General features: G+C 35.7%; 1 protein-coding gene across 1 annotated transcript in view; it reads left to right on the top strand.

The window, feature by feature from the left end:
- The window catches only part of ZNF385D (zinc finger protein 385D), a 994,621-nt gene that overhangs the window by 205,896 nt on the left and 767,240 nt on the right, over positions 1–21,485 (top strand). Inside the window, exon 2 of the mRNA XM_004449034.4 lies at positions 8,276–8,494. Within this exon, the coding sequence (XP_004449091.2) occupies positions 8,276–8,494 (219 nt within the window). The remainder of the gene's footprint in view (positions 1–8,275; positions 8,495–21,485) is intronic.

A 21,485-nucleotide genomic window follows, 5' to 3' on the forward strand; every position in this document is an offset into this window, starting at 1 on the left:
TTCCTTACATTAACAACTTCTTTCATTATATTTTAAGAAGATAGACTCAATGGGGAAAAAATATTGTGACTTTAGGCATAATTGATGAGAGAGAAAGGAAAGCTGTTTCTTAAAATAAAGGAATAACTTTAGCATCTCCGTGCTCAATTTCCAGCCCAAATCCTAGTCCTCATAAATATCAAAGTTTTAATCAGATAAACAATTACCACAAGTCCTACCAAAGCTGTTCTAACCTATTTCACCCTGTTCTCAAAGTCCAAGGAGAGTTGAGATACTTGCTTATATAGTGTGCTGATATCCCAAGAGCCTCAAAGAGTGCCTGCACAGAGGCGGTTCTCAAAAATATTTGTTGAACTACTTTTCAGAGATCTTCAGGACTCCTAGGTTCTTCACTGACATAACTTTTTACCAGATAAAAATCAAAAGAATCTTTCACTCTAATTTAGGTCTTTGCAAGTTTCACTTTTTTTTCTCCTGGGGCAAGCCACTTGTAAATTTTACATAAGCTGTTCTAGGTACAAAGTAGGGTAGAGCTGAAAGCTCAAATATATTTGGTGCACTCTCAAGGGAACAGAGTTTAGTGTTTAGTAGTCACAGTAACCTCAAAAACAAATGTGTCCTGAGATTCAGTAGCACAACTCATCATGCAGGAGGACACGGCACTGGAAGGCATAATTTAGGCGTTCACACTTTGGCAAGGTGGCACTGAAAGCATGACTGAATCAAGAAGATTAATAGAATAGAAATAGTAGTTCCGAACAGAGGACAGGATTTACATGTTATTTGTAAAAATAATAATAAGTAAATAATGTTTTGTTTGTTTTTTCATAGGAATGGGAAACTTTGCAGATAAAATTTATTGCATTGGAATTTAACATATATCTCCCCTAATAATTGTATATATTTTGGAGTTGAAGAATTTATCTTTTCTTTTCTAAATAAGAAATGCCTTTGCTTTATTTTTTTAGGATTAAACTATGAGCCTGGGAGATGTTTTAGTCATGATTTCACTGTGATCACTTGAAGAACAAACTAGAATATTCTTTATCTGAAGTCTTAGAACAGATTATTATTCTCAGTTTCTAAAAGCCTGCTGCTTAAAAGAGAGAAAGGAATGCTTTTAAAAGTTCATTCTTTACTTCATTCTGTATGTCATCCTACCGCTCCAGGTTAAATTTTTACATGCCAGTCCTTAAACATTCAGTAACAGTTCCATCACTTTGTGAAAACCATAATCTTGTTGAGACTGACACATATACTTTAATGCCATGATGTGATATTAACTGTAAGTGAAATATACTCCATTATTCTTGATTTTTCTTATGTAATCTTCTGTACATTCTGTAAACTAATTCCCATCTTACTAAAAGTAAGATGTTACTGATCAAAATGTCTTCATTTTTACAATTCCAAAGTGATATTTAAGTCAGGAGACTGTATAAAATAATGGCTGCAAAATTTATGAAGAACTTATGATAACTTATTATGATCAATTTAGATTGTCTTCTGTGGATTCCCCCCAATTATCTTTAATATCTGATTTTTATAGCTGCATTTTGATGAATTTATATGGAATTCATTATCTATACTTTGTACGTACATGCCACTAAAACTTAATATTATGCTAGAATATGTGTGTATATATTATATATTTATGAAATTATAGTAATGCTATTTTTATACCTAGTATTATGGGAATCTCCAGATATTATAGTTTTAATTTTAAATTCATACTGCACTCTAGTGGAGAAGAAGGTCAATGCAAAATTGTTTTCATGTTGCTACTTTATAGCATGAATTATGGATTATTTACAATATTGATAGTGAAATGTAGAAGAATATTTTGACCTATTATAATTTCTCAAAGGTGAAATGCTAGATATATATATATTTAATATTTTGCAGTTACAGTAGAATATTATCTCTTTGTTCTTAGAGATAAATTCATTACTGAAATAGTTAATTTGATATCTTGTAGCATATCTAGAATATCTATAAATATATCAACATAGGTAGAACTTAAATTGATATAAACATTAAATATAATAGAAGCTGAGAAGAAGTCCATCCCTCATTTCTTCCACTGAGAACACAAAAAGGATGGCCAAATTTCTTCCAGAAACTTTCAGGAAAGTGGTAGAATTTTAAAATATTGGTTTATAACTTCCTGTCTCCAGTTCTAAATTCATGAAACGAATTTTTTTAAACCCTTTTCATACACCTTTGTCTTTTTCATCACTGGAGCCACCTTTTGAATGATCTAATAGTTTTTTTTTTTCATTTTATCTAATCATTTTAAATTAACTTGATTGATTTAAAAACCTGCTTATCATGCTCTTATGAAATTTTATTCCAAGTAACAGTATCTAATCACATAAACATATTGCAGTATTTTCCCCATTTCACTATATACACGCTTATCAATGATATTCACAAACTTGTACTAATTTTAAAGTGATTTTCCAAATGACATCTTAGAGTTGCAGTTAAGAGACGATATCATCACAAATAACTACTAAATCTTTGTATATTTTTTATCTTCTCTTGTATTAGTAAGTCAAGAAAAGCAGCATAAGATCTACCAATTACGTAAGAATTTGTACTGATTATACAAACTATAACTTTCTTTTAGTGAAGTTGTTCAGATTAATATGGCTTCCCCAAATAGTACTTTTTTCATTAAAAAGCTTTTGAGAAAGCACTTCACAGTGTAATAAATTCTCTAAGGAATTCAGTATTAGTAGATTCCTTTTGTCAGGGACCTAATCTTTAATCTTTGAGAACAAACACTTGGACAATATGTAGATGTTTACTTTTATTTCTTCAAATAAATTGATTTTGAAAAAATGGCCAAAAATCTCTTCCCTGTTTTATACTATTAAATATCATTAAAAATAAAGAATTAAAACCACTTATCAAATAAACTTATGATTTCTATATATTTTTTAAAACTAGCTGTTATCCACACTAAGTAGTCATATTTCAGTTATATCATCATGAAGTATTTATAGATCAAATTTTTATTTTCTTTTCAGTTTGACTAGAAATGATTGCAATGTACACCATTAGATGAAGGTCTCTAAAGAGAATTTTAGTGTTTAAAATTGGGTCTGCCAGTATTTGGGGTAGCAAGTCTATACTAAAAATCTTCTAGAATTATTCCCTAGCTAACTCACATAAAATAAATTCTGTGGTGAGAGAATCCATGGGAAAACAAGTATGTCTTGTTTTAGTTTACTGTCAATTAAAGTTGTGTGATTTTAAAGTCGTTTGTAAACCCTCCATTAAAATATGTTTTTTTGTGTTCTCAGCTGCCTGATAGCAGACGACATCTTCTGTCATTTCATTGTCTTTCCAAATATTCATAAAACCTTAAGATTCTTAGAAATTTTAGAGGCTCACCATTTTGACAGCATAGCAGCACCAAAAGAAGGGATAAAACCAAACATGGACAAAGATATGGAATCTCGCTTCTTAACTTTAAAGTAAAACACTAGAATTATTTGTATACTGTTCTAAATCCTTTAATTTTTCGTGATTTCAGTATTGAGAATTCTCTTGTGTCCTAACCTATGGTGTATCCTGGAGAATAATTCATGTGCATACGAAAAGAATATGTATATTTTGTTGTTTTAGAGTGAACTATTCTATATAAGGATATTAAATCTAGTTCATTTATAGTATTTTTCAGGCCCTCTATTTCCTTACTGAGCTTCTGATTAGATGCTGTATCCATTTTGAAAGTAGTATATCAAAATTCTCAACTATTATTGTAGAATTATTTCTTCATTCAGTTTGTAAAAGTTTGCTTTATATATTTTGTATCCCTGTTGTTAGATGCAGATATGTTTATAATTATATCCTCTTCTTGAATTGACCCTTTTTGCCAATATATAATTCCCTTCCTTACCTCTTGCAATCTTTTACTAATTTAAAGTCTATTTTGTCTGATATTAGTATAGACAACCCACTTGTCTTTTGATTACAATTTGCATGGAATATTTTTCTTTCCTTTCACTTTCGACCTTTTTGCATCTTTGGGTCTAAGATGACTCTTTTGTAAACAGAATATAGATGGTTTGTGCTTCTTTATCTACAAATCTCTGCCTTTGATTGGAGAGTTTAATCCATTTGCCCTTAAGGTAATTACCAAAAAAGCAAGACGTACTTCTGCAATTTTGTTACTTGTTTTTACACTTTTTTTGTTTCTCCTTTTCTCTATTACTGCCTTCCTATTTGTTTAGATGGTCTTTTATAATAAGCAGTTTTGAATCACTTCTCATTCTTTATGTTTACCTTGGGGATTCCATTCAATATCCTAAATCTACTACAATTTAATTTATATTGATACCAATTTAATTTCCATAACCTTCATATACTCTGTTCCTATGTTCCTCCAATCTTGAAATCATAAAAATTGCAATAACACTGGCATTTTTATTTACCCATATACTTCCCTCTACCAAGGTACTTATTTTTGCATACAGTTTTGATTTACTGTCTAGTTTCCTTTCTTTTCAAAACGAAGGAATCATTTTAACATTTCTTCTAAGACAAGTCTAATGGCAGTTAACTCCCTCAGCTCTTGTTTATTCTGAAAGATCTTAATTTCTCCCTCGTGTTTGAAGGATAGCCTTTGCCAGATATATTATTCTTGGATGACTGGTTTGTTTTTTTCTTTCACCACTTCTAATATATCCTCACACTGCCTTGTAGCTACATGGTTCCTAATGATAAATCTGATCTTTGCCCTATAAACGATCCCTTGCATGTGACACATTATTTCTCTCTTACTGTTTCAAGAGTCTGTCTTTGTCCTTGACATTCAGCAGTTTGGTTATAATTTATCTCAATGTAGATCTCTTTGGGTCCATCCTACTTGGCATTTGTTGAGCTTTTTGGATTTATATATTTGTATTTTTCCTAGATTCGGGAATTTTCCAGCCATTAATTCTTTGAATTTTTTTTTCTTCCTTTTTCTCTGTCCTCCTTTTGAGAGTCTTATGAGACACATATTGGTATCCTTGACAGTATCCCACAGGTTCCTTATGCTCTGTTAATTTCTTTTTCATTCTCCTTTCTGTTCCTCATATTGAACAATTTTAATTGCCTTATCTTCAGGTTTGCTTTTTTCTGCCTCCTCCAACCTGCAGTTGAGTACTCTGTTGAATTTTTCATTGCAATTATTTTACTCTTCACTTCCAGAATTGCCATTTGGTTCTTCTTTGTAATTTCTATCTAATTATTGAAATGCTCATTTTGTTCATTATTGTTTCCCTGACTTCCTTTAGCTCTTTGGAACAAAGGAAAAAATAATTGTTTACAGGTTTATTTTTTTCTCAAAATATGATACAGTGATTAATATAGCTTACCAAAGATGAGTTCTGTTATTTGTACCACTTTTTAATTATTCACATGAGTGCATAGGATTAAAACAAGCTTCATGGCCACAGAATAACATACCTAACACCCACAGTAATCATCCCCAGGATAATCACAGCCTGTGAACCTATTGCACTGTGCAGTCTAGAGCCACATTATTGTGTTCAATCATGGATCTTCCCACTAACTTAGTGGTATCTGGTAGATAGAGGTTAGGTGGAGAAAACACGGATAAATTGATAAAATATTTTTTTAGTTTCAAGACAGTGGCCTAAAGTCCAAGCCCTCTGAATGTTTTCTCAATGTAACTCAACTGGAAAAAATTTACCTTCCAAAATTTCAACATGCCACTTGCACCAGATAGGGAGAAAAAATCACCAATGCACAGAGTTAAAAAATCTTATTCTTTGTTTCCTTTGAGATTTGTTGTCCTTGCATCCCATGCAAAATTAATTGTTGACTCTGTTTGGTGACACAGAGTTCACTTCTTGTATGCAGGGAACCTCTCATGTGTAAGTAAATCTAATAGCCTGTGAAGAAAATTCCTTCTCAACATATTCCCCTGACAAATTGCTGGCAGAACTTCTTATTTTATGGGTCAAGGTATAAGTGTGGATCAAGGAAGAAAATGTTTTCTTTGAACATATACATATATTTAGCAAAAATGATGTGTCACAAAGGTTTATATATTAGAACTATCTCCATAGTATACCCTAGATCTGAGAAACTTAAGTTCTTTTTTAGAGCTCTCTTTTTTCTTTGAAATCTATTGATTTATTTTTTCATAATGTAATATTTTCATAATGTAAGATATCATCATGTAAATTTTTGAAAATACAGAACCACTGAAGAAAAAATAATCAGCTAATTGTTCCATTCAGAATCAACTCCTGCTAAAATTTTTCCTTTGTCTAGTTTGTATTTTACATAGTTGTAACATTATATGTAAATTTATATCTAGTGTTATCTTTTCATTTATTATAGACAAAAATCTTTTTCTATGTTATAAAACTTTCCCAAATTTGCTTTGAAAGGTTATTTAATAGTGCAATGATTGATTTATACATTGTAAATTTTTTATGTTTCCACTGTGTGTATTTTTGTATCTTTTCTTTTTTTTCCCTCCTCTTAAAATTGCCTCCTTTTTTTTATCCTACATTTTGTTGTCTTTTTTTAAAGATACATAGATCACACAAAATGTTACATTAAAAAGTGTAAGATGTTCCCGTATACCCCACCTCCCCATTCCTCCCACGTATCAACACCTTCTTTTATCAGTGTGGCACATCCTTTGTATTTGTGGATATACTTTGGATCACTGCTACACTGCATGGATTATAGTTTGCATTGCAGTTTACACTCTCCCCCTGTCCTTTCAGTGGTATACACTGTAATTTGCTTTATCTTTTCTGTACATATTGATATTTGATATAAAAAAAGACTTAAAAATATAAATCAACTATAGACAAAAGAAATTTTGAAAAATTCTCCCTTTAACCTGGAGTAGATATTTAAATTTTTTTCTTTACATAAAACAATTGTGTTTTATTTTGAATATATTTCACTTAACTAAAAATATGTAATCTTTCAAAAAAAGCATATGAAATTTCCTTTCAATATAACCACTTAAATTGCCCGTTTATTATCATTTTGACAGGGATTACCTATGTAAGAAAGTTCAAGTTTCCTTTTTAAAAAGAGATTAAAATGCTTTAATTCATCTACACAATAAAACAAATTATTTACTTAAAAGTCATTTCCTCCTGAGAAATTTCTATCATTATCAGTTTACATAGTGACAAGGACCATTCTTGTCTTGCTCAGCACTTTATCTCCAGCATCTAATAGAGTGCCTGGTAGATGGCAGGCAATTAATAAATGCATGTTCAAACAACGACTATGCTTTCCTCCGACGATATTGCCAAAGACGATAAAATGAGTCCTTGAAGAATTTGGAGAATTGGAATGTAGAAATAGTATTGGAACCATAAGAGTTCTGCAAAGACCTCTGTGATAAAAGCAAGAAAATAATTTAGAAAGGAACCATTATTATTTTTAATGCGTTGTGAATGAATAGCAAACTATGAGGTGTGATAATTATTTTTATTATTGTCACCTTAAGGCTAGAAATTCTGCAGTTGTCTTGCCGCCTTTATCATCAGTTTGAGTGTACAAAGCATATATTTATCTAAGATAAAACTTTCCAGTGTAATCCATGAACTAGTGATACTCTTTTTGTAAGCTGATTATGAGGCTCTCAGGAACTCTTTTGTAGCTCAGTTATATAAAAGTTTTGCACTTGAAACATAGCATTTTTGTATGTGTAGGATGTGTCCATCAGATGTAAGCTATTTAGTTGGAAAGGAATATTAAAACCAGATTATTTTCTTTACTGGAATTAAAAAGGAAATATCTAATACATTAAGACCTGCTAGAGAATATGATCATTAAAATCTTCAGATTTGGAGATAGATAAAACCAGGATCTATCCTAACTATGCCACTTAGTGTCTGTGTGACCTTAGGCAAGTGTTGTGTGTTGTTATTTTTTTTAAGCACTCTAAATCTTAGTTTCCTCAGCTGTGAACAGGGGAATCTATAGTGTTCAATCCATTGTTTTGATGATTAAAAGAGATAATGCATGCCAAACACTTGCCGGATTACCTAGCACAATATTTGGTACAAGTAAAGACTGTAAAATGTTTGCAATTTGTATTTCGTTAAAGAGAAAATCCACCTTTTGAAAGTATGGAAGCAACCTATTCAAATGGGAAGAAGTGAGGAAGTGAGGATTTTTAATTCTAAATGTCTAGGACAATACTACCTAATTTAATAAATATAAAGGAATCTAGAAATCTCGATCTGCTTGTTCACAACTATCTTTGCACCCTCAGATTTCACATGTGCACAAGATGGTGAAAGTGAAGCTGAATTAATACCTGATGACTTGGAAGAAAAATCAGACAGAGAGAAAAAACATGCCAACTTCACTTTATGCAACGTATGTAACATTCAGCTGAATTCAGCTGCTCAAGCACAAATCCACTACAATGGCAAATCACATCAAAAGAGATTGAAACAACTCAGCAATGGGATGCTGAAAAATGACAATGGTAAGCCTTTCCAAAAATATATTCTCATTTTACTTCGTCAATTTGAATTGCGTACCTGCAGACGTGACAATAAAAAGAATGGACGATCCATTTTTTTAAGCAAGGAAAAACCTTGTTTAATGCTGTTTAAAGGTTTAAATTGAAGCTTTGTCAGCACAGTCATTAAAATAACTCATTATGGTTTTTTAGGGGGTGAGATGGTTTTGTTTGTTGTATATATTTAACTACATTAAGATTGTGATCATGAACTAACAGGAAATTTGCTATAAACTGAAAAAGTTAACGTAAATTTCCATAATGTTTATCTTTAATCTAATTGAAATTAATATCCTTTCACTTTGTATATAAAATTATGGTATGGGCTTCACTTGGTTACAAACATTGCAATTGATGTAAAAAATATATATATATATATACATACCTTTTCAAGTAGTTGTTTTGTTCAATTTTGTGTGATCCACTGGTACAGATGGACAATTTCAATTTCCAAGTGAAATTTCAGGTTTTGTTTAAGCACTTCTGACTACTCTGTAAAAACATACATTGAATTTATGTATACCTTGATTTAAAGAGTAGCATAAACTAGCTATGAAAACAAATGGAAGATTATTAGAAAAAACATGTGGAGTTTGGGGTAACAAAGGTATATTTTGCAGCAGGGACTTTGGCGAGCTCAAAGTAGAGCAGCTAAAAAGGGTTATAAAATTGCATTCTGGTGGGCTGCTTTGTGTTTGAGAAAAAAAATGTGTTTTATGTTTTAATGACTTTTGAAGTGAAAATGGATTTTAATCTGTTATGAAATATAACAGCATAAAGTTTTTTATTATATATTTATAAATCTGCTTCAAGGCTACCAAACAGTGAGGAGAAAAAAAATAGTGCATTTTAAAAACAGAAATAATTTCTACCTTGCTTTGTGCTCTTATAATATAATTGAGTGAAAGGGTCCAATGGAAGGGACTCTGTATTTTTCTTTCTAATGTATGATATTTGATTACTCATAGGTATTACAGTCAATAGGATTTATTTAAAAACAATAGTCATCAGAAAGTTACAGAACTGATATGAGATGGACCTCATAAGGCAAGTGCACTTATCGTAGTTTCTACTTTGAATTTCTTAAGGAAATCTATTACTTACCATTGACCTATAGGTAAAATCACTGTAAGTTCAGTATGATCCCACTCCAAGTTCTCATTTCTCTTTAAAGCTTACATTGTTGGTGATGATGGTGTTTTGGTGTTTTATTTCACCTTAGTTTTTCTGACCTTCCTAGATATTCACAAATTTCTTCTGGAGAAGCAGTAAATGATACTGTATAAACAGAAAGAAAAGAGAAAACAAAACATGCCTTTTTTTAGAAACTGACTTCTAGCTAGCCCCATGCATCATTTTGAGTGACCTAAGACTTTCAAACCATAGTACTAGGAAGGTAGTTTCTCAAATATAATAATAAAAATCATATCAATGCACTTATTATAGGCTAGCATTGTTGCTAAGTATTTCATGAACATTTTATTATTTGTATTCTTTTTCACAGTAATCAACCAGAAAGATATTGTCATCATCTCCTTATAGATATATGGAAATCGAGGATAGTGTAGTTTGAGTAATATGCTGAAAGTCATACTGGCAAGTTGGCAGTCAAACCCAGAACTTACTGATGCAAATAACTGCATTTCTAAATTCTAGTGCCTTCCAAAAATGAATGTTCTGTAGAAATTGTGCCTCCTTTTCTTGTTTTCAAGGAGAAAAATCACTATAAGAGAGCATAAAAATAAATCTCTGTTTTTCAGTCAATAGGATTTATTCTATAATATTCCTTATTCTCTGTCTTCTCAAGGATGCTTTGGTCAATATGATGCTCCACAAAACATTTCCTGGTAGATTTTCTATTCAGATTATTTTCTTCCATGGCTTTTTAAAATATCCTTTTGTTAAAAAATGGGTCACTAAAATCAACTGAATTGATGGAAGCATTTGTGTTTGATATTTTTTTAAGGATTTATTTATGTTACTTTATTTGTTTAAATATTTTAGAATTTAGCTGCCCCCCCCCATTCCCAGATGGTTCTCTCATGTGTCTGCCCATTGTTTGCTCATCTTCTCTAGGAGGCACCTGGTACTGACCCTGGGGCCCCCACATAGAAAGTGAATGCCCAACGGCCTGAGCCACATCTCCTCCCCGCGGGCTGTGCCATCTGCTGGCTTGCTGCTTCTAGCTCTTTGCTGCAGGGTGCAGTGTTTAGCTCTCGTGGTGGGTGTTGTGTCTAGCTCTCCTTGACGTGGGGTGTTGTGTCCAGCTCTGGATGTGGCAGGTGCAGGCATCTGCTCGCCTTCTTTAGGAGACTCCCTGAACCCGGGACCTCCTTGTGGCAGGCAGGTGCCCAACTGGTTGAGCCACACCCACTTCCAAAGAGCTTGTTTTAAGCCAGGCTGGTTTGGGCTGGAATTACACTTCAGAGGAAGGGAGACATAATGATGAGAAAAGCCAGTGATGGCTGCATCAGGTCCAGGTCTTGGGGAACTACGTTGGCACTGGGGGCACAGAGGGAGCACTGTCAGTCATCTTACTCTGGAAGGTCTGGTGAACTTGACCTTACTCGATAGAGAGCAAAGATATTGGAGTAAAGCAGAAAACTGTACAGTAAATCTTGTAGTGGGTGAAGGTTCCCAGAAGCCCTGACCTGGGCAACCCGGTTGGTATTGAGGGAAGAAATGCCAAGAATTCACTGTGGTTTAAATTTGCTTGAACTTCAGCCTTGACATCTCCTAAGAAGAGATCTATCATGTATGCTGAGAACCAAGGCAGAAATGACATAAAGATTTATTCATCATCTTAAGGCTTAGGATAAAGCCTCTTTTTCCCAAACCAGAGAACAGAGAGAGGGAAACCTAATTCATTTCGAATCCTAACAGTTGATAGGATAAGCATTTCTTAAATCCTCCAGGCACTGTCAGTGGGGATTTGGAAGTGGGAATACAAAGAGAACTACTTCTTGCTGGAGGGGTCCAGCCAAGGCAGCTGTTGGCCCTGCCACTGACCTTCCTGGGGCCAATACCAGATGCTGTGTATCAAAGTAGGCAGAAAGCAGAAATACAAGATCCGCAGAAGGCAGGAAAATTGCTATGCTTCTTGTTAGCACTTCGTTCTCAAGTATAAGATGTGCTATCAAAATAACCTTCAGTGCAGTATTTTGAAAAAATCCCTCATCTCTCAGCGCATATACGAAAACATATCATGGGACACTGCAAATTGTTTCCTCTGCTCACTGAAGTATCTGCTTCACTTCACCCTCTTTAAAGAGTTATTGTCCCCTTGTGTGTCATGGGATGTTGGAAGCTTTATTTTTATGTCCGTCTGGAGTCGATCGCTCAGAATCTCTTCTTTCTCCTCCTACTAGGTATGCTGTGTTTTCCTTTTCACAGCCAGCTCCCACTCCAACCATAGGTCAATGTTATCAGCTCCCATCGTGGTTATTTCATAGGAAACTGCCTATCTCCGTGGCTACCAGGCAAAGGCCTAATGTGGGCAAGCAACACAGCTGCCTAATAAAGCTACCCTGCCCTTTATTTTCAACACCACGACCCTGGGATCTATGATTTTGTCGGACCTTTCTTGAGAGGGTGTGGGGAGGAAGGCAGGTATCATTTAAGGGTTATCCAGCAACAGAGGGGGAGCAGTGCATCCGCTTGGCATGACTCGTGTCCAGGAAGACAGACCACTCAGTGCTTGCACCCTCCAAGATAATTTCCTTTGGGGCCCATCACAGGTGATGACCTGGCAGTTTTGCCCTCTTTCCATCCTCACACCTTTAAAAAGTCTCCTTTTCCTGACGCCCGCAGTGCACATAGGGCGTGCTCGCAATTGAGTTAGAAGTATGGTAGGTCTTTTATAAAGCGCTCACCTCCCCACTTTGAAAATGGACCTGGCCAGGCCTGTTGTGGGCTAAGCAGAGAACCTAAATCTGAGCTTTAGATCGTCGGAGTCACAAACCTGTATCAGTGCTTTACCTCCACAGGTGCTCAGCCAGAAATGGGCATGCCCTCTAACAGTGGGTCCTGCACATTCTTAGTCAAGCGCATCCTACTTTTAGTTTATGAAAGAAAGGGAAGGGAGTTGTTTCACTCTTCACCTTGAACCATGAGCGCTTGCAAAGGCAACTAACTGCTGCTGACTGCTTCCATCTTCAGAAACTTTTCACTTCAATTTAGATTTCAAATGGGACGTAACTAAATATAATAACGTCAGGGAGGGAATATCACTTCATTGAGGTTTTTAACCACAAACTAATTCTACCGTTACACACCTGGTTTATTTTTTAAGAAATAAAATGAATAGTAGGATGGTTTTATTTTATTATTTTTTATGATTTTTTTATTTGTCTAAAATGAAAAGAAACGATCCTTTCTGTCTTGAATGATTGTAGAACGTTCTGTAATGACATGCCTTGATTGTAGAACGTTCTGTAATGACATGCCTTGAGGCATGTTCTAATATATAATATAAAGAACAGGAATAAACAAGAGAGAGCATTGTCATGTCTAAAATAGGTTTCTGCATGTCTGAGCAAAATTTGGCATTCCTCACATCCTCTTTCTTATTAGGGTAAATTATTTCTTGGAGATCACAATGAAACTGTAAGTGATATGTGCTAATTAATTATGAGGCCGTTGTTCCCACAGGTTAGACTTCAGTTGAACTTCTGATTGTGATGCACTCTTTCAGGAAGTAAAGCTATATAGTAACATAAGATGTATAGGATATAACCTGAACAAACGCTATCATGAGCCTCTGAGGTCCTGCCTGCTGAATTGGGGGTGCTGCGCTACCCCCCCCAGACGTCGTTCCCAGTTGCAAGAAGCGAGCTGTTCCCAGTTTGCTTCCTCCCAAGGTGCATTCTGCCCCCAGTGGCTCCTCAGAGGACTGGGATGAGAAGTCCCAGTGCCTTGCCCCAAATGTGAAGAGGCATCTCCAAAAGGCCATTCCAGCTTCAAATTTCCTGAGGCCTCTGTTGTAATTAGATGGCGATCCAGCCTCACCCCCTACCCGATCCTCTTCTCTAGAGCCTCACAAGTGCAGATGCCAAGGAAATCCTCAGGTCCACCAACACACAAATCCTCATCTCAAAGTCTCTTCCTGAGAATCCACTTAAGACACCACCCGTGCTTTCTATTCACATAAAATGTTTCATTGCACTAAAGCCACAAAAAGCATTTGCTCCATACTTACCGTCCAATTGATGCTGATGACTTAAGGTTTATCATCAAACAAGCAAAAGGAATGAAAAGGGAACCACCAATTATTGTTCCAGCCACTTCATATATATGACCTATTGAACCCCAGCCCACGCTTCTGCAAAGCAAGTGTGAACACCTCCATATTTGCGGGTGCAATAGCTAAGAATCAAAGGGGCTAAGAAAACTGCCAAGATAACTTTAATTTTGTTTGTCCCTAAAGTTTCTGATAGCTACATGCTCTCCAATACATTAATCTCCCTGATAAACTTTTCTACTGTCCTCAAAATGATGACATGCATTTGGGTATTTTCTTATGTTGTTGACTTCAGGTCATGTTTATAAGCACTTGTGCTGTTACAGCAAAGCTGATGTTTCACTTAAATTTTTATCACCAAATTTAACTGTTCAAAATATTTTGTGCCATAGGTAATAAGTCAGGTAGATAAATCATTTTGTGATTTATTACTATATATTCTCTATCATTCCAAAAATAGCTTCTTTTATATCAGCTCACTTTTTGAAGAGTGCTGATAAGGAAGAAAGTCCTATAATTCAAAGTTATTTAAATGTGTAGGCTTTATCATACTCTAGAGAATCCACACCTCACTCTCCATTGAAGTTATTGACCTGGGAAATTACAATATTAACAGCATGGTTTACTTGGAAAAGGTTTTTATATTTATGATGCAATTAAATTTTGCAAATAATTATTTTTCTAATGATAAAACTAATATCCCATTTAGATCATATATGAATGTACAAAAGTAAAATAAAAATCCCCAAAATCCTATAAAGGCTTTATAGGATTTGTCATAATTCCATCAGGTTTACAAATATATATGAACGCTCAATATTAAATGTACAGTAGCATATACATAATAACATAACAATGTGTGCATATCACCATCTTTACTGGATACATACTTTTAATTACCCTAAGGAAATTAAAAGTGGTATTGAGAATTCTGGGTAAATGTTGAGATTTTGCTTTTTGTCGCTTTGTTCTCTGTGTGATTAAATTTATACAGAAAAACTTTCACATTATAATAAAGTATAAAATTAAGTTTTGAAATGAAGTGTTGAAAGGGGCTTTATCTAACAAACAGAAATTTGAAGGTTCTTTGTTTCCTAAGAGCATTTGAAATACATTTTGCAAAGGATACAACTTTCAGAATGTTTAAATTTTCCATGCAGCTCAATTTCATGTGCTTACTATGCTTAAGCAGTTGTTAATGCTTGTTGAACAAATGAGTAACAAGTTGACCTGTTGTGGTGCTTTATTTTATTCACACTTTCTTTGTTCATATTTGAATTATTTTATTAAGCCCGGCTTTCTATTTTATGGGTTGAATCTGCTATCAAACAGTTCAGTTGTATCTAACAGTATTTTAGAATCTTCTGGTGTTCATTGTTTTACCACCCATAAATCTAGAGTATTGTCATCCTTATCTATTCCCTTAGCATTAAATTTTCTTTCATTTAACTCAAAAGCTAAATAAAATTTTGGTATCCCACTCTCACTGATCTATTCTCTTTTTTCTGTGCATTGATTATCCTAAATGAGAATTCAAGTGTCAGAATACGATCAGTTTACAAGATATTTCTTTTTCTACAGCATTAATAGTTAATGAAAAAAAATAGTCCCTAAAAATTTTCTGGTACTTTAGTCCTTGATTTTATTATGAATTCATGACAGTTTTCCCTTTTATTATCCTGAACCTTTGATCTCAAAGGACTGTGTTTTTGTAGAATGTGAATAGGATAATCAGAACATATCAGTATATTTGTGGATTCACAGTGAGTTCTTTTGTTGTAATTTTATTTAATATATTTTTAAAATTTTTATTATGTTAACATAAATACAAAGTAATGTTTCCCCTTTTAGCCACTTTCAAGTATACATGTCAACAGCTTTAATTACATTCACAATGTTGTGCTACTTTACCATCCATTACTTCTGTCTTAATACAGCCCTTTCTATATTGGTATAAGGCATAATGCAATACAGCAATAAGGAAAATTGCTTTGCTTGTACTTCTCTTTTACTCAACATATCCTTTAGAAAGTTTAGTCAAGGGGAGGCAATAAAAATGCTGATATTAGATTGCCCCAAATTATGTATTAAGGCATTTTGGTCTTTTTTGGGTGATTAAATTTCATTTTTACCCTTAAGGGTAAAAATAGGGGGAAAAATGACAAATGCTAATTTCACTGTGTTCAAATTTGGAGTAAGATTCTGGCTTTGGCTACCTTTTTTTCCTTAAAGAGAAAACACATCAATTGTTTCAAAAAGGATAGAGTCCCAGCAGGCTACTACTTGCTTCACCTGGACATAAAGTGAATTACATTGAAAAGCTCCATCTTTTGTACCCGAGGGATTGCTTTATGCAATTTGGGTCTATAAGAATCCCCTCTTTGCTAGAATAATGGTGAGATTTTGTCCTCTGAGGATGCACTGCAGCCTGACACCTGGCTGGAGGCCACCCCAGTAGGCCACTATGCCCAAGAAGCAGTGTCCTCCAGTTCTCCTTGACCATTTTTATCCATGGAAAATTAGATAAAATGAACATTAAAGGGAGCCTTACGAGGACAAGAATGGGTTTAGTGTGAGTCATCTAGCTTTGGAATGGAATATATTTGGGAAATGAAAGATTTTCTTTGATGGTTCTGTATACGCATGTATGTATGTGTTAGCAAGTCTGGGGGAGTTTGAAGAATTACAACGCCTGAAAGTTTGTGGGAGTGGTGGCACAAACTGTGTGTGCCGAATAATTTTTTTGGGGGGCTCTGATATTCAAATTTGTTTAACACATATAGAGCTGCCTCTTTTTTCTCAGCCTTGCCTCCTTCAATAACTATTTTCACAGCAACATCTTAGTGTTTTAGAGAAACGTCTTGGTGTTTCTCTCCCCACGCCAACTTTAGGGAAACAACCACTTTTCCACTTTTCCAGGCTTTTCTACTTTTCTAGAATCAACATAAAACAAACTGCTTTATTTTTTTCTGTTTCCTTTCTATTTCCTTTACTACTAATTTGTTCAAGGTCACTGAGCTATTAGGTATTAAAGGTGGACTTCTTTAAGGTATAAATTTCCCTTCCCTGGCTTATGCCCTGAGCAAAGTTTAAGACTAGCCCTATTTGAACTGGCTTCTAGTTTCTAGAGCTCCACAGCGGGCGTGGTCTCTCTCCTTATAGCCATCATCTTTATGTGTATGTTTCTTAAAAACACAAAGCAATAGTATCTACATGTAGGTGTGTGTTTTAAAGCTGGTACCATAGATTCAGTTCATTAGATTTTTAAATTTTAATTTTATGCTTGTAAATAAAATATCAGAAAGTAATGTTCAAAAATAACAATCCAGATACATGTATTTCCTCTCCTTGCTTCCAAAATTACTATGACATGACATGATAAATTTGATAATAAAAGAACATAAATCCATTCCACAGCAGCACTTCATACTTGGGAAGAGTAAAATACTGAGGAATTTCTGGAAGATGTAAAGGAAATGGGTTGAAAATGAGGTGAAACACTTTTGAACACAAATAAGGAAACCCAGAGATGAACAAAAGGGGGGTGTTTAAATTTATGTTTAATGAAACCACAGAATCAGTCTCTAAGATTAGCATGAAGTACAGCAAAGGTGGGGCTCGTTATATGAACATCACGATATATTTACTTATACTGATTTACAGTTAAAAGCTGGAACATAACTGAATTGTCTGGCCTAATAGTTGGAAAGTGAGGAGCCAGTGAACCTGCGGCCAAGAGCCAGAAAGTAAATGTCCTGATAGGGTCAAAAATGAGAGGGAACAGACGGATCCAAAATGAATTTCTAAGTTGTTAGATTTCTAACATATGCTGTAATTCCTACTTCCATTTTACCTATGGAATCTTCAGTAAAGCCAACTTTACTTACTGACCCTTTTTCTGTGAGCTTGGATTCTTTCTTGGGCAACTGAAATGGGCATCAAGGCTATCTCCAGGTTGAGATAAGAGTCAAAGGATAAACTGAGATAAAGAGTCAAAGGATGAATTACATATATTTTATCTATTTGCAACTATCTGTGTCAGGCACAGAATAAAGTATTGACATTTTTTAAAAAGCAAGATATATTTACCACTCCCTTAAAATTTGTCGAGCCTGACAGGAGGGAAAAACTTGAACATAAATTTCAATTTGAAATTTTATTGGAGAGAAGAAAAACATGAACACAAAATGATTTCACTTCAAATTTTTATTTCAGTAATTCTATAGAAGTGTAGAGAATCTGTAGACTATTCAGTGATTAAGTGGTTAAATGGCTTGTTGAAATCACTATGGTTTCAAAAGGAAAATAATAAAATCAGAATTAATGTAAGCATATTTAATTTCCATAATTTCCATTGCTGTATCCAATGGAAATTCAGTTGACTAATTCATATTTCCCAGTTTGAGAGAAATTTACAATCTTCTAATAAAGACTAATAGTGCAAAACAAATAACTAACAAGAAGAATAAAATAGTGAATTAAGCCTGAAAGAGGAATTAATATGGTTCACTATTAAAACCTTGGTGATATGCTCTATATGCTGTTGTTATATCCATTTAAAATAGTGTAGCTGATGTTAAGAATTTGAACTGAAGAAAGCTAGCTAGAATGTGTGAAACAAAGAGGACAGCTTGGCTTTTAGTCGTACATACTGAATTTGGATTTCTAAGAATAGCCACACCTGAGGGCGTGATAAAGTATCTAAAAGAATATAAAGGCGAAGAAAACATAAAATCTAATTCTTTCATAGGAGGAGAAGGAAGGGTCTCTTCTAAGGAGATAAAGGTATCAGAGCTATAAATGATGAGTGCTATATATTGTAGATTTACATCGTTCTAGATATTACTCTCAGAACTGTGTCTTCACTCATTTAATCCTTTAATACTTTTGTAATTGAGGTATAATTATTAGTAACCATTATATTGATCAGTAAAATGAGACAAAGAAAAGGTAAAGTCCTTTTCTCAAGGTCTCATGGCTAAAGAAAGGTAGAGTCGGGCTTTGTAGCCCAGCAAGATGACTCCAGAATCCATGCTCAGGTTATGAAGCTTTTCCACCTAGCAGGACTGGAGCACATCTTGGATTGTTCCAGAAGCCAAAGGAGAATTTCAGGAAGAAAGAAGTGTTTGATTAGTGAAGCTTTTTTAGAGAGGTCAGAAAGGCTGGGTCAGAGGCCACCTGCATTGGATATCTGGAAACAGCGTAAAGTGGCTTAACCGGTTAGCTTTAAGCATTTATTTCAGTGGGTGGGAGAAGCCAAACCAGATTTAGAGAGGTTAAGACAGCGTTTCTCTACCTGCTGGTCTTCAGACTACCTAAACCAGAATCCCCCTGGGTACTTAAAACGATCCAGATCCCTGCGCCTGAGTTCAGACAGTGCGTGGTTCTTTAATTGGGACTCTCCAATAACTTTTAGTTAGAAGAATTGGAAAATTAGTAAGAGGGAAAAACCGAGGAAGAGGATTGGGAAGTCCATGGTCCAATTTACAAACCTCAGTTGGCAAAACAGAAGTTCTGCTACCGAGGTATTTTAGTGACCATCTGTTTTCAGTCTAACATTGCTGGGGAAAGTCTAATTGCAAGCCCATGAGACTAATCAAAGTGGGTTTTCAATTATTTTTTTCTTCAGCAGTATATTAGGGACTTTTACACAAGTCATGAAACCAAATGGCAGTCTCCCTCTAAATCTAGCTCCGGTGGCTGTGAATGGGACTTGAGAATTGTAGATAATTTGAGGAGCAGAGAATTCATCTGGGCAGGGGCAGGGGTGTGTGCACACTACAGTTTGCATCTGGGCTTGCTCTTTTACCTGTCATTTGGACTTCACGTTTCAGAAATTTATTGTAAAAGACTGTCCAAGTGTGTACACTTTACCCTGCTCTACTTCCTTCAGCAATACTTTATAAGTTTTTCATGAAACTTATTACTTCTTCACTGGTTGAGCATGTTGTCTTCGTATGGTAAGACTTTTTTTTCCCTAGCAGTGCTTTTACCTTTGTAATCTGATAAACACTTTTCGTGCAAATCATGAAATAATATATTAAGGCCAGCATTCTGCCATGTCCCTTTTACTCTTTTCCAATACCAGCTCCTTGGGAGCTAGGGGTGTCACATGCGGATGTCTCTGTGCCTGGGAGACTTACCTGGACAATAATCTTATCCCCTATCTGAAAATCAAAGTCCGTACTTGATAGCTTCATTTTTATCCTGGGGTATCTAAATATTGTTGTGAATACCATTACCTTCCATATGTTAACCTACCATCTTATTCTTGCACAGGGCAGAGGGAGGCAAAGGGGGGGGTTCCGGGGCGATGGGAAGGCTAACAGCCCATGGAGCAGTTCCCAGAGACTCCACCTGGCTGGAGGTTGGGCATCTCGGTCTAGCTGAGCTGTGCACACCCAGCGTTTAACCGTACAAAACCTTCTTTCTGTTCCAAAAACTTAAAAAAGCAAAGTTTCATTGGCTACATTTGATTTTTATGCTGTTTTCATTCAATTTTTAAATTAAAAATAGATTCTTTACCCCTTTCCTCCTCCTCTTGGAATTACAGTAGTTCTCTGCCTTTGTGACCCCTGTGCTTTGCCCCTCCACCCTGCAAAGGGGAGCCCATGGAGAAAAGGCTCCTTCTCAGTGCTCAGAGTCTGGCTTAATGGTCCCAGTGAGGTTCTGAGTTCAAGGATCTTAGCTCTCCCCTCATCGCCTCCCCTTGCCCCTTCTCCAGGAAACCCTCCCTTTAATACCATGGAAACGTCAGTCTTTCCTTTGAGACAAAAGGTTGAACGTTCATTCTATTCTTTCTGGGCATACTTTTACAGCTGCTTTAAAAGAAGAAACCCTGAATTTCCAGCCCGGGGTCTGCTGAAGGCAGTGTCAACAACGGTCATGGGAGATCCAGAATTACCTGGAGTTTTGGTGCCTGGACTTGAAGGAGCACAGGGTATGCATGCGGACTGTGTGGGAGATTTAGGGAGATCCTTTAATCTCATGACCATGCAAGAGTTTTGGACAGCAAAGCACAATTTAGTCAAAAAATCCAAGTATTTATGTATCTCTGGGGAGGAGAACCAGGTATTGCCCAGGAGCTGCAGCAGAGCCAGACCTTCTTAAGAATTGCTGCCACTACCAGAGTCAGCTTAAACCACCTTGACCGGACACTCGTTGCCAGACTTGACGTGTAGGTGGCCAACAAGCCGTGTCCGTTCCAAGACCCACAGTCGATTTGAGAATGGCCTTCTTGTTGACTTCAACTTGGGTAGTAACGGAAGGATCTCAGTTGGCTATTTCACCACATACAAAGAAATTTCCTATCAATTGGATGGGTCAAGAAGTGATGGGAGCTGATGGTGCCTGGGCACCATTGGCTACAAGATCGCTCAGAGGGCCAAAGCCCTTGAAATGAAGATTCTGTATCACGATGGGAACTGAAGGCCAGAGCTACTCCAGACATGGTATCTCCCTTGAGCTTCCCTTGCTCTCTGCTGCCCTAACCCCTGTTCTTCGCCCCGCCCGGAATGCTCTCCCCACCCCTGCTCTCCCAGCCTGGTCTGCTCCTCAGAGAGGCCTTCCCTGGCCATTCCAGCCAAGAAATTGGAGGAGGAAGCAGCGATTGGGGCCAGTTGCTGTGAGGAGCTGGCTGACCCACTGTGGTGATCTGGCTTCGTGATCCTGGCAGTGGAACTGACTCCCCAGGCTCAGGAGCCCACTGGGAAGAGG

Source organism: Dasypus novemcinctus, chromosome 31 (assembly GCF_030445035.2).
Source record: "Dasypus novemcinctus isolate mDasNov1 chromosome 31, mDasNov1.1.hap2, whole genome shotgun sequence".
NCBI classification, from domain to species: domain Eukaryota; kingdom Metazoa; phylum Chordata; class Mammalia; order Cingulata; family Dasypodidae; genus Dasypus; species Dasypus novemcinctus.